Below are 12,331 nucleotides of genomic sequence, written 5' to 3'. Positions count from 1 at the left end.
TTAGCTTAGCACCTATATACCTTCTTTAAAGTAGTAAAATAACCTATATTAAGGGGTTATATAAGGTGTAATAAGTAAGAAGGTAAATAGAAAGTAATAATCTTGTTATCCTTGCAGTATTACTAGAATTTAAGAGAGTTGTAGCTCTTATAACTACTAATAATAAGTAGATAGTAGGTGCTAACAGTACGCTCCTTTGTAAGCCTATTAAAGTAGTTTATCTAGTTAAGACTAAGCTTATTAGTAGTCTAGCCGTTGTTAGAGACTCTAATTACCTAGTCTTAAGGCAGATCCTCTTCTTTATACTAGGTAGAGAGGTAGTAGTAGGCCTTAAAGATAGGGAAGGCTAGAATAGCCTATCCTTTAGCATTAATGCCTACTGTAGCTGTAGCCTACTCCTAGTTGCCTAGCTAGACTGCCTTTAGCTAACCTTATTGCTCTAAAGCTATAACAACTACTTCTAGGGAGATCTAGCCTATTATAAAGCCTGTCTTATTAAAGTTATATAACGTACTCCACGGGCGAGTCGGACATACAGGCGAGTCGGACACTCAAATTTACACCAAAAATCACAATTCTTACACCTTAATATCTCTACAACCACACAATAAAATTGTCTAGAAATTTAAAATCTATGCTGCATCTATATAAAAATAAAGAGTCTAGAAGCACTAAGCTCTATTATAGATACACATAGAGGTATTTAAAAGTACGCTAAAATAATCCCTGTATTTTATATCTTACTTACTAACTTCTACATTAATAGGAGGAAAGCTAAGCGCTTCTATGGTCTTTATCTTTATATACATACAGCGTAGTATATTAATTTTTAAATAATTTTATTATGAAGTTGTGGAGATATTAAGGTTTAAGAATTGTGATTTTTGGTGTGAATTTGAGTGTCCGACTCGCCTGTGTGTCCGACTCGCCCGTGGAGTACGTTATATCCTTATCCTAGATACTATAATTAGCTTTAACATTAGCTACTAGGCTAAACTAGCCCTATAGAACCTTAGGATCCTTATAGAGAGCTCTCTTATAGTTATACTTACAATTAAACTTAACTTTAAGCTCTAGGTATTATTTAATAAATATACTAGGCTAGTTTATGCTAATAAGGCCTAAATTATGCTTAGTGTGTAAAGAATTAGCTATAGTAGCTATATCTAAGAGCTAAGGGGAAAACCCTTACGCATCTAGCTTAAGAACATATTTACTAATAACCTTCTTCTTATTATTATCTAGCTTCTATAAGTTAGCTTTAATATTAGTGTGTAAAGGTTGCTCTATATGTTAATTGCTTAGTATTGTTTAAGAGACTCTGTAGATAGCTGCAGCGCGTTGCTAAGAGAGAGTTACGTCTTATTTAAGAGCCTAGAGCGTAAGCTGTATCTAAGCTTCCTTTAACGCGTTTAAATAGTAGTGTTAAGAAGGCATTAGTATATAAGGGGTAGTTTAGTAGGGGCTTAGCGAAAGTAACTAACTTGCCTAGTAACTGGCTTGTCTGTAGGATATGTTATAGCTAATTGTAAGGACACTATAGGCAGGCAATAGAGCAGAGCAAGATAGGACAAATAATGGGGTAATATTAAGAGATAAGACAAATCCTTAATAGATAAGTCTTAAGGTTTGTGAATATTATATACGTGTGTGGCCGGTAGGTCCCTAGGCTTGGCCTGGGACCTGGCTGAGGTATCTCCTAGCGTAGGGAGAATACTTGTAATAATAGCCCCCCCCTTTTTAAAGGTTTGTCCCGAACTGTAGAGAGGTCTCCAGCAACGTTATTAAGCTCTAGAAAAACCTTCTATAGAGGGAAAAACTTAGTAGGAGAAATGCAGCGCTAGTAGGGGTCTATTAGTTAGTGTCTGTAGGGATAGGAAGCTGTTTAGCACATAATAGACGCCAGTAATCCTATCTTCCTAACGTTTGCTTAGTAAGCTACTAGGGCAGTGTTGCTGCGTAGCTAGGTAGATAAGTCTTGTTTACAAGAGACTAGCTAAGGCCAAGTCTTCCCTTATGCCTTTATTAGCTGCTAGTTAGTAAGCTGTTATTTCTGCTAGACGTTACTGTAAATAACACCTTAGTAGTTATTAGCTCTAAAACCTATGTAGCTAAGGCTATAGGGAGCGTAATAATTATATACTAAATAGGTAATATATAAGAGGTATTGTTTGCTTTCTGTGTAGCGTATATAGCGCCTAGCACTAGGCTAAGAGTTGCCCTAGGCGTGCCTGCTGTTTGCTCTCTGCAATCTCCTAAGTAATTAGGTGCCTTAATCCTAGGGCTAAGGCTGCTGGAGGCGTAAGTGGTTAGACGTTGTCTGCCTTATAGGCTAGAGCAGTAAGTCCCTAACCAGTAACGTCTGCAAGAGGATCGCTAGTAGCTCCTGCAGCCCTGTTCCTGCGCAAACTGGCCTGGGATTTACTTATTTGTAGGGGATCTTGTCTGTATGCTAGTAGTAACAGTAAGCTGTTAGCCTTGCTATGCCTAGCGCCTTGCCTAGACCCTTACGCAGTATAGTCTAGGCTCTAGTGTTTATTTACAACATAAATCTTAGGTAAGATTACTAATTACCCTTCTAGCGGTTAATAGACCTGTGCCTAGATATTTGTAATAAGAATTATTTTTCTGTGTAGTAGATTGTAACAGGTAAGAGAGTAGTAAGAGGCTAGGTTATTACTAGAGAGCTGCTAGGTAGAGGGAATTTGGCGTATATAAGGACTGTATCTACTTACTTATAGTGTCTTATTATTCTTACACCTTTATCTACATCTACCTTCTAGCCCTTACCTTCTATACTATAATGCCCCTTTTAACATATATCTCCTATAAGGCTCTACCTAACTATGTCTACTAGCTACCTAAGAGCATACAGCCTTAGCTGTTACTTTTATAGTACTAGTGCTGTGCCAGCATTATACACTTAACTACCTTATCTAAGAGTAACCCTAATAGCACTATCCTGTCCTTTATCTGTGTCTTTTGTTAGCCTAGTAGGTATAGGCTTTGTAAGGACAACTTCAGCATATACCCCTACTGCGTCTAATTAAAGAAAGGGAGGTGTATTAAGGTATTTCCTGCACTGTCCTAGTGTCTACTCCTGCTAACTTTTATAGATTAACCCTATTTTCTGTTAAGCCTGTAACATGCTTAATTTCTTAATTAAGCGTGCCCTCTGTAAGACAAATAATAAGACAGTTACCTAAGGCAACTAGGTAACTAACAACAACGTAATTGCTTAGGTGCAGGCGTACTAGCAGACTGCCTATAACTACACTAAGGCTTATTATAATAGCTTTGTTGCCTATAATACTGTAGTTTATTACTATATTAATAAGTCTAGTCTAAGCAAGACTAAGTACGCTTCAGCCTGTTAGGTTTCTTAGTTGCATAACCTTAAGCGGTACATTGTAGGTGTTTTTTCTCCCCCTCTTTCTTATGTAGAGCTAACTTATTATAGGCTGCTATTAGGACTGTTAGTACGAAGCTTCCTAACAACGTTGTAATTAACAGCACAATTAAGGATTACTTCTAGAAGACAGGTGGTGCTCACAACGCAGAAAAGCGGTGGTACTATTATGGTACTGACCTGCCTTCTGCTGTTCAGGCTCCGTCGGCTCCTTTCGAGCGGTTTTCGTCGTCCTCCTGCCATTGTGATGGCTGGGCTTTTCCCGCTCCTCTGCTGCCAATTGGCTGCCTGTTCCGAGAGGAGTATGAAGGATTCGAATTGTGAGGACACTATAGGCAGGCAATGGAGCAGAGCGAGATGGGACGAATAATGGGGTGATATTGAGAGATGAGACGAATCCTTAATAGATAAGTCTTAAGGTTTGTGAATATTATATACGTGTGTGGCCAGTAGGTCCCCAGGCTTGGCCCGGGACCTGGCCGAGGTATCTCCCGGCGTGGGGAGAATACTCGTGACACTAATACTATATATTATAGATTAAAATTACTACTAGCTATAGAGCTATATAATAGAGTATCTTTCTAATAGACAGTTAGTCTTTATCTCTACTAATAGTAGAGTTAATTAGCTTTTAAAACAAGAGATTTTGGTGTTTTTACTAGTAAAAAGCGGGCGTTGCGCGAATCCGGGCGTTGCGCGCACAGACACGGTAGCGCTGGACGATCGACTGTGACAGCGCGTCCCTAGGCGATCGTTATCTCCTCATCTGTCTGCACGCGTGCTTTACATCCTCCGTGCACTATGCTCACTGCAGAAGGTAGCTACTCTGGCATGGTTAACTACAGATGCAGTGCACGTATAATTTCCAATGACAGCTAGACTGCCGACATGATCATACTCAGGAGACGGAATCTCCGGCGGTGTGCGACGATTTTTGAGCGGCTGCGAGTCATATAAGAAGGGAGGATTCTAGCCAAGAAAGTCAAGCTTTGATCTACAGTATCCTACATGGCTTATATCGTGTCTCTTCTGACTGCTGCCGGCTCCCTCGTCGGCTCAGCCGTTGCTGCCGCATCGGCATGCCCGGCATCTGCACCGCTCAGCTGCCAGAGCACCGGCACCATCCAGAACACATGCTGCACGGAGGCTCAAGGACAAATCTTGCAGGTCCAGTTCTGGGACTCCAGCCCTGCTACCGGTCCAGCCAATTCTTGGACTATCCACGGCTTGTGGTAAGACTCCTTTGGCCAGACGTTAGACGTCCGTAATCATACTGACCACACCTGCAGGCCGGACAATTGCGATGGCACGTACAAGTCAACGTGCGACAGCTCTAGAGCATACACCGATATCAGCTGCACACTCAAGAACAGAGGGGCTACCGACATCCTCAATTACATGGAGACATATTGGAAAGATTACCAGGGCAACGACGAATCATTTTGGTAAGCTGCTGGTGTTGCGAAACCCAGCTGCCAGCTACTGTTCCCGTTCCATGCTAATCATTTATTAAGGGAGCATGAGTGGAGCAAACATGGAACTTGTTACTCGACGCTGAAACCCAGTTGCTACACCAACTACCAAGCAGAAGACGAACTCGTCGACTTCTTGAACACCACGATTACCTTGTTCAAGGATCTGCCCACCTACCAGGTATGCATTGCGCATACCAACAGATCCGTCACCAGCTAAAACCCACAGTGGCTTTCCAACGCGGGCATTGCCCCCAGCTCTAGCAAAACCTACACCAACGCGGCCATCACCAGCGCCCTTAAGGCCAAGTTTGGTGCCACACCTATTCTGACTTGCACAAGCGGCGAGCTCAATCAGATTCAGTATGCCTTCAATACCTACGGCAGTGTTGCTCATGGAAACTTCGTTCCTGTAAATCCTACTGGGACCTCTGGCAATTGTCCAAAGACAGGTATCAAGTACTTGCCCAAAGATATTAGCACCACTCCTACCGCTGATGAGGGAAGTTGCGGTTGAACTCTTGTTGCAGCAGAGAAGGGAATAATGTTTTGAGTCACCCTAGCAGGGAACATATAGTGGAGATAAGAGTAGGCGATGTGAATCATGAAGAAAGACGGTGAAAACCATCCCACGTGTGATTACTGTCGTTGCAATCGTTCTGATCTGCAGAAATGCCTGTGCGCGAGTTTTGTGAACTGGGGTGGTGAGAGGGTTTCTCCGAATTATCGAAAAGAGACTGGCGCGGAGAGTGGCCCATTAGACGAGAATCGATCTGAGCCCGGCTTTTCCTTGTCCTTGTCCGATAGGTTTCACACTCATTGTTCAGAGCCTGCCTAAATTTCAAACGATGAGGTTACATCGTCAAGATTGAATCGAAGCACTGAGAGCGAAACCGGCCATCGCTGTTCGTAGTAGTATAGACCTCTGGTTGCCTCCTGACGCCCCCGTCTTGGAGTGGCAGTAGGACTAATGAGCGCGCAGGTTTGTGGCGCGAGCAGGCTCAGGGTGTCGATTGGAAGAGCAGCAGTAGAGTGACAGCAATTAATCGATGTCGACTCCGTAAGTGCGGCCGGCCTTCTGCAGAGCTGATATTCATTGAGCCTTCATTGGTGCTACTCAGCGCAGGCAATTTTTGCGTCCACATCGACAAGACTGGACGTCTTCTCTACACCAAAGGTGCATACCATGTCCGTGCGCGCAACGACCGATTATCACCTTAACGCTCAGATATAGATAAGGCTATAGAGCCACCTACAATAGCTAACGTACTTCACAGGTGAGCGGATCATACGGGTGAGCGGATCACTCTGCCAAGACTACACCAAACCTCTACCCTATAATAGCTTACATTAGCCCACATTAGCATTGTTTATAGTAGTATAGTATATAACACTATTTAGTAACACCTTCTTTAGGCTTTTTATACGTGCGCAAGTTATGCCCTACTACGTTTTATAGCGTCTTTCGGTTGCCTTACGGATTCTAGGGGTAGAGAGACGCTGCTTAAATCCTTACTGCAGGTTGGTTGTTGTGCCCTTTTAGGGGTAACCCCCTAGCTGTTTACTTAATTCAATAGTGCTATCCCTAGACTATTAGATTAATAAAGTATTATTATGTAAGGTTCTAGTTATGGAAAATAGTACTTGCTTTACACTAGGAAAGATAGTAGAGGGATAGCAGTAGGTAGATTTAATGGTATGAATAATTGTTATTGTGTCCTCTAATTGCCTAGAGCGTATGTTTTGCACACTATGGCTATATGTGGCACTATCCCCTATTAGGAAAGTGCCGCAGAATTGCAATACCAAGGCCGAATGCACGATGCCTCGTTACGGTAAGGTAGATGATATTTTCTAGAAGCTTATTCGGTCGTTTGGTGGATAGATCCTAAGTATCGCGAGCTTCTTACGAGAAGGGCTGCAGCGTTCTGTAACACCTTAGTTTCACATGTATTCGATTCTGTGTCATTTGACATTGAACTGGCTTTGGTTCGGTGTTATTTGTTACGGTGCCAAGATATAGTAAAACTTAGCTTCGGCCATGCTCAGTACCACCTGGTCCACTTTTGTGTAAATCGACCCCGGTATAATCTCATCGACCATCCACACCGCTTGTGATCCCTACTACAGCATAGAAGTCTTTAATGTCCAACAACTGAAATATAGTACAGCTACCGTTCCCATTCATGGCGATACAACGCCTTTGTTTCAGGTTTAAATCAAACGCATTATGACCGGTAATTTAATTACCAAGTTCGACCATAAACGGCAATAGCTGATGTTGAAACCCCCTTTTCGCATATTTTAGTAATAGTAATACCGAAAAAGGCCCGATGCTGAGGTCATTCGACAAATCTCGGTCGCAACGCGACGCGGCCTTGATATCTTGACACGAAAGTACACTTTTACAGTCAACGTGTATAAATTCACGCTCGTCCTATCCCTCTCGTTTCGATATTCCCCATATTTACAGGTTTTGCAATCATCAAGCTACAATCATGAGGTTGTCTTTCATCGCTTTCTTACTTGTTCAGACTATGATGGCTAGCGCCAGCAAACAATTTTGTGACTACGGCACTGCTCTTACTGGTGATCGTACCTGCAAGGTATAACTCAGTTGTGTCTATATGTACAGTTTTAAATAATTGACACATGATTAGGGCATCGCAGCAAATTCATATTGCGTATGATTAGTGAATCGACAACGTGCTTAGAAGTGGGCTTCTGACATCAACAACAGTGTTCAGGCCGCCAATCTTCAACCACACCCATTTATAGATCAGCCTGTTATTCACCAAAGAATTCCGAAGGGGATGTACTAGACCAGGTCTGCTCAGGAGGTGTAAGTTCTCACTTTTCAACTTCACACGTTGGAACAGACACTAATAAGAGTGCTATACAGACAATCTCTTGCGTAAGGAAAATCCTTCACCGGACAAGCTTCTACTAATCATTAATAGTGCGATTAATTCAGTTAATCAGGAGTTAGGAGATTGAGCAGCAAGAATGTTCAGAGATCTTCTAATTCGTGGTTTGTGTTAGGTGGACCTAGCCTCGATACCAAAGCACTTCAAAATTAGGTCGTTGATGCCTAGTCTAGCTCTTCTTCGAAATGTGCATACACGCTGCTTGTCCCATTGCTAACCTACATATTACACTTCCAACATAAAAACGCTCTACTGATCTAAGGTTACCACAAGGAAAACGGCGTAAAACATCGTCGAAACCATATTTTGCCGGATGCACTGCTTCCAGTCCGCGACTTAGTCAGGTGGCAAAAACGCTTTTGAGGTGACATTGTATTTACTGTGGTAGCTGGTATTAGTATTGTAGGTGGGTCTCGCAGTGGGGGGTGAATAAGCCCCGCGTATTGAGGTTTGTACAGCTCAACACAGGGCAGACAGCACTGACAGTCAGCAGCTAGAACTACTCTTCTTGGCTCAGATAAAGAATAGGAGTTCTTGTATTTTCGGTCCGTACCCCCGGATACAGTTACCCACCTACACTACTTATGCCAGCTACCACAGTACATATCGCGTGACAATTATTAAGCAAATTTGCTGCATAACGTAATACGCACTGAGTATTGCAGGAGGGGAGTTGTATGCATGCACACTATGCGAGTATCGAGAAGTGATGGATTGTAGGCGATTGTTCAAGTGTGCTGATCGTTGTTAGGCTGATGTACCTGCAGTACGCTCAGCTCAATGCCTCCTTTTTCCTTGTCTCTCAAGCTGATGGCATGTTTACGATATTAGATTCTCCATATCATTTGTTTTCATGACAAGTACGTACCCTTACGAAGCCGAAGCCGGCTTTGTACCAGAGTCGCACTTCATTAAGGTTCAGATAATCCTCGTATTTGGTGCTAGATCTTGGCTGTTCCATGTTTTCAAAAGTCCAATTGTGGCAACAAAAAAGCCCATATTGCACCACAGGCTTTCTAAGGGTCAAACCCGCAGCAACAAAAAGTCTGCGTCCTGCTTTGCATCCTTTGCCATTGCAATCGCAGTACTGTCGCTGTAAGACCTCACCAGCCAAAACATAGCAGAACGCGTTCCAACATAGTGGCAAAGGAAGCTTGAAGCACCCGATTGGCTGAGCAGTGAAAGAAGGTACCAAATCGGGGTGATATGCAGAGCGTTCACGTCTAGTTGGAAGAAATAACTACTCGTATTGAATTGTCAGCGGCCTGTGAGATGGATGTTTTCATGCTCAAGCTTGCCTGCCATGCTTGGTAGCACTTTTTATTTAGGAAGCTCTCTTCGGACTAAATCAGTTCGAGCATGTTTACAGCGTCCTATTCATAAGTGCAGATTCTTCGCTTTGCTAATTCTGTGCTCTTCGTGCTATCAATCCGGGCACCTGTAATCTTGCATTAAAGAAACATCTCGCTTGTGCTGGTGTTTTTCAATCTTCCGAACCCATACTGCCCTTACTAAGTCTTTGTGCGTGACGCACGTATATGTATAAGCCGAGCATAATAGTATATCATTATACTCCTTATATTAAGAAAGCTTTCTGTGTTGCGATTTAGCTACTCTTTCTAAGATCCTATTTTCTTCTTCTATCTGTGAATAACTTCTGCTAGTGGATACATTGACTTGGAACATCAAGGACAAGCGTTTCCAGCTTCGACTGTCTATTTTACTTTATCGACAGTATGGGTATGGCCAGTTTCATTGACAGTACAGCCATAAGTGGCTCGCCTTCCGAAATTGCTGCTTGCGTACGTAGCAGGGTCTGATCAGGCATAACGGGACCAGGTATAAAGCAACAATATATTCACTTATTTGTTCTCGCATAAGGAGATATGAGATAAGATGTCAGAGTTACCTAGTGGCGTCAGTTGTATATTGTGGACTTTTAGATAAGTTATCATGGTTTGGAGATAAGAGCGCAGACCGGGCCGGTCCCACAGGCGTTTGCGCACGCTTAATCCGCTATGTCCGCAAGCCTCTTGTGCAATACTGTCCAATCACACTCACCAGACCGGTCCGATCTCACGCTAGATTTAGCGAGCGTGGGTAGCTATACTCTAGAGACCAAATCCCTAACCAATTCGCTGTTGTATAGTAGTGACCTTCGCAACTATAAGTCGTCTAATGTGTCTTGATTTCCGGAGCACAACCCAAATATATTTTGTCATGGATGCCCTCGATACCAAAAAGACCAATGTTGTGGATACCATGAATGATGGTCCGGACGACCTAGCTGTTGGGTCGCAGGAAGAAATTTCGATTTACACGCCTCGAACCTTTTACCGGAGCGTGCTGTTCCAAATGGTGCTATTTGGAATGTGAGTTTGAGATCCGAAGCTGCGTGTAGTAAATTGATTCTCGCATAGGCTGTCATTGGTCGGTCCTGCTATGTCTGATGCCATATCTAATCTAGGAGGAGGTGGACTGTCCAAACCATGGCTTGCAAATCTTGCAAATTCGATGAGTTACGCTTGCAGCTTCCTCAGTACCATCCTTGGAGGACCTTTAATCAATAAAATTGGAATCAAGTGGGCTTGCTTGATCGCAGCTCTTTCAATGCCGCTAGACGGATCTTCGTACTATGTGAACGCTAGATTCAGTGTCGAGTGGTACCTCCTAGCAGCCAACGTAGGTTCGAGGCGCAAGCTTAATTACACACCATACTGACTGAATCAGGTCGTGAAAGGCATTGCATCTGGTTTCCTCTACGTCGGAGAGACTACAGCTATGTTGACTTACCCAAATCCAAAAGACAGAGGATTTTACCTCGGTAGGAACACGAGAAACTTCGGCAAGGCTATCAGTCCGCTGACAGATCTCAGGTATCTGGTCCGCAATGCGAAGCAGTGGAAGCGTCATCGGTGGCGCAATCAATTTTTCCACAAACTCCGCTGATTCATCAGGTGGGGGAGTGGCATGGGCCACCTATCTGGTCTTTGTCGCAATCGGTACGTCAAGGCCATTCGTCTCGATAGCAGTCTTGCTAAAAGATCGCAGAATGTACCGGTGTAATATGGGCATTGTTATTGTCCAAAACAGCTCGAGTGCGTCGTCACGACGGCAGTAAAATCATGATGGCCGAGATGCAAACCTGGAAGCAAGAATTCAGTGCTTTATGGAGGTACTTGCGGCTCCCAAAAGTAAACCATCTCTAATCTCTTTTTCTTATAATCATTTAATCCTTTTACAGACTTGGCTTGTCTTTCTTCCAGCCTTCTACTCCTTCTTCTACGGAGGAACCATGGGCACCTATCTCTCGCTCCACTTCTCAGTGCGTGCACGCGCCCTCTCGTCTCTTCTTGTTCGTAAGTATTGGCTACTCATGTCAATATTACCAAATTGACTTGTATAGCGACAATCACAATACCATCAGTGATCCTATTCGGCAAGCTACTGGACAGTCAACGTTGGTCGCAGAGGCGCCGAGCATGGGTCGCGTTCTTAGCCTGGATCATGCCACAAATGGGTTGCTTCATCTGGGTCGCTATCGAATACCATCAACTTGGCTCTAATTCAACCCTAGACTACAAATTGTGAGCAGTACCGGTGTTCGACGCAGTATCGAGACTAACTGAGACAGGCAAACCACGAGATGGAGCAAAGCGTGGATACCCTACCTCATTATTTTTGTCACTGGCTACTGGACCCAATTAACTTTATATTGGGTTCTCGGCACATTTTCAAACGAGGTGGAGGCTGCTTCACGAGCGGGAGGGGTGTTCCGTGCATTTGAGGTTATAGGCCAAGCAGTGTCCTACGGTCTGAGCTCTTCGAGCACCATAGGTCCAGAGATTCCGCTCTATGTCAATTGTGCCGTGCTGGTACTGGTGATCCCCAGTATGGTACTACTGATAGGTAAAGTACCAAAGGTACCATCAGGTGTCGTTGTCGCGGGACAAGATTCTATCGTGCAGGAAGATTCTCAGAAGGGGAAATGAGAGCACACCGAAGTGAAATCCCGGATTGAGGTGAATGATAGATATGCTTAGGGCTCACTCATACACCGAAGGCAAAGGATTTACGTCCTGGAAGGTACCAAAGTAGGGTGGAAGAGCTCGAGCATGTGAGCGGGTAGCCGTTGTTCAAATACACTGGATCTGTGCCTCTAGCATCCCTTCAAGTCACACTACCGGGCCATACTCGATGACTTGTGTTCCCATTCGATTTTCGGCTGCACCAATTGTGCAATTGTGGACCACGCGCATCTAGTTGACCGTGTAGGCTTGGGCAACTGTCACTGCTTGCTTGTAGGTACCGCACTCATGATAGAAATTGCTCTTTGAAACGATTGTGCCGGTCACCTGCGTCCCTGGACTTGAAGGATGACATAAATATCCACTTCGCCCAAATTTAATACAGTGTACCGTACGTGCTAACACGAGAGTTAAACTGGATGGAGGCAGTGGCTCGGCTACGACAGGCTAATAACTGCATTCACAGGATTAATAGCTTACCCTGAGTTTAAGTAA

At 43.8% G+C, this 12,331-nt stretch overlaps 4 protein-coding genes across 4 annotated transcripts, besides 19 other annotated features; 3 read left to right on the top strand and 1 right to left on the bottom strand.

Annotated features, from left to right (window-relative positions):
• Positions 1–546: part of a mobile genetic element that runs on past the window's edge.
• Positions 499–944: a mobile genetic element.
• Positions 943–1,519: a dispersed repeat.
• Positions 1,036–1,073: a tandem repeat.
• Positions 1,518–1,521: a direct repeat.
• Positions 1,522–1,728: a long terminal repeat.
• Positions 1,522–3,933: a mobile genetic element.
• Positions 1,526–1,980: a mobile genetic element.
• Positions 2,011–2,551: a dispersed repeat.
• Positions 2,091–3,642: a mobile genetic element.
• On the bottom strand, positions 3,447–3,652 carry EKO05_0006155 (uncharacterized protein; the record flags this gene model as incomplete). Its single annotated transcript, XM_059636748.1, has 2 exons — positions 3,447–3,464; positions 3,554–3,652. The coding sequence occupies 2 exons, from the start codon at positions 3,650–3,652 to the stop codon at positions 3,447–3,449; spliced, it is 117 nt and encodes a 38-aa protein (XP_059492731.1).
• Positions 3,633–3,930: a mobile genetic element.
• Positions 3,726–3,933: a long terminal repeat.
• Positions 3,927–4,029: a dispersed repeat.
• Positions 3,934–3,937: a direct repeat.
• A 49-nt stretch (positions 4,030–4,078) lies between the features above and the next one.
• Positions 4,079–4,122: a mobile genetic element.
• A 295-nt stretch (positions 4,123–4,417) lies between these two features.
• Positions 4,418–5,398, top strand: EKO05_0006154 (Ribonuclease T(2); the record flags this gene model as incomplete). The annotated part of the gene is made up of 4 exons (XM_038940592.1): positions 4,418–4,641; positions 4,699–4,854; positions 4,924–5,062; positions 5,111–5,398. The coding sequence occupies 4 exons, from the start codon at positions 4,418–4,420 to the stop codon at positions 5,396–5,398; spliced, it is 807 nt and encodes a 268-aa protein (XP_038797664.1).
• A 660-nt stretch (positions 5,399–6,058) lies between these two features.
• Positions 6,059–6,145: a mobile genetic element.
• Positions 6,143–6,359: a mobile genetic element.
• A 1,020-nt stretch (positions 6,360–7,379) lies between these two features.
• EKO05_0006153 (uncharacterized protein) lies at positions 7,380–7,850 on the top strand (the record flags this gene model as incomplete). The annotated part of the gene is made up of 5 exons (XM_059636747.1): positions 7,380–7,487; positions 7,542–7,565; positions 7,622–7,723; positions 7,784–7,795; positions 7,842–7,850. The coding sequence occupies 5 exons, from the start codon at positions 7,380–7,382 to the stop codon at positions 7,848–7,850; spliced, it is 255 nt and encodes an 84-aa protein (XP_059492730.1).
• Positions 7,851–8,185: 335 nt separating this feature from the next.
• Positions 8,186–8,226: a dispersed repeat.
• A 149-nt stretch (positions 8,227–8,375) lies between these two features.
• Positions 8,376–8,410: a dispersed repeat.
• Positions 8,411–10,028: 1,618 nt separating this feature from the next.
• On the top strand, positions 10,029–11,800 carry EKO05_0006152 (uncharacterized protein; the record flags this gene model as incomplete). Its single annotated transcript, XM_038940544.1, has 8 exons — positions 10,029–10,180; positions 10,229–10,490; positions 10,539–10,632; positions 10,685–10,810; positions 10,860–11,002; positions 11,053–11,167; positions 11,215–11,395; positions 11,443–11,800. 8 exons carry the CDS (start codon positions 10,029–10,031, stop codon positions 11,798–11,800), a joined length of 1,431 nt encoding a protein of 476 aa, XP_038797663.1.
• Between the last annotated feature and the right edge of the window lie 531 nt (positions 11,801–12,331).

Source organism: Ascochyta rabiei, chromosome 10 (assembly GCF_004011695.2).
Source record: "Ascochyta rabiei chromosome 10, complete sequence".
Taxonomy (NCBI): domain Eukaryota; kingdom Fungi; phylum Ascomycota; class Dothideomycetes; order Pleosporales; family Didymellaceae; genus Ascochyta; species Ascochyta rabiei.
This window is presented reverse-complemented; position numbering and strand designations above follow the sequence as displayed.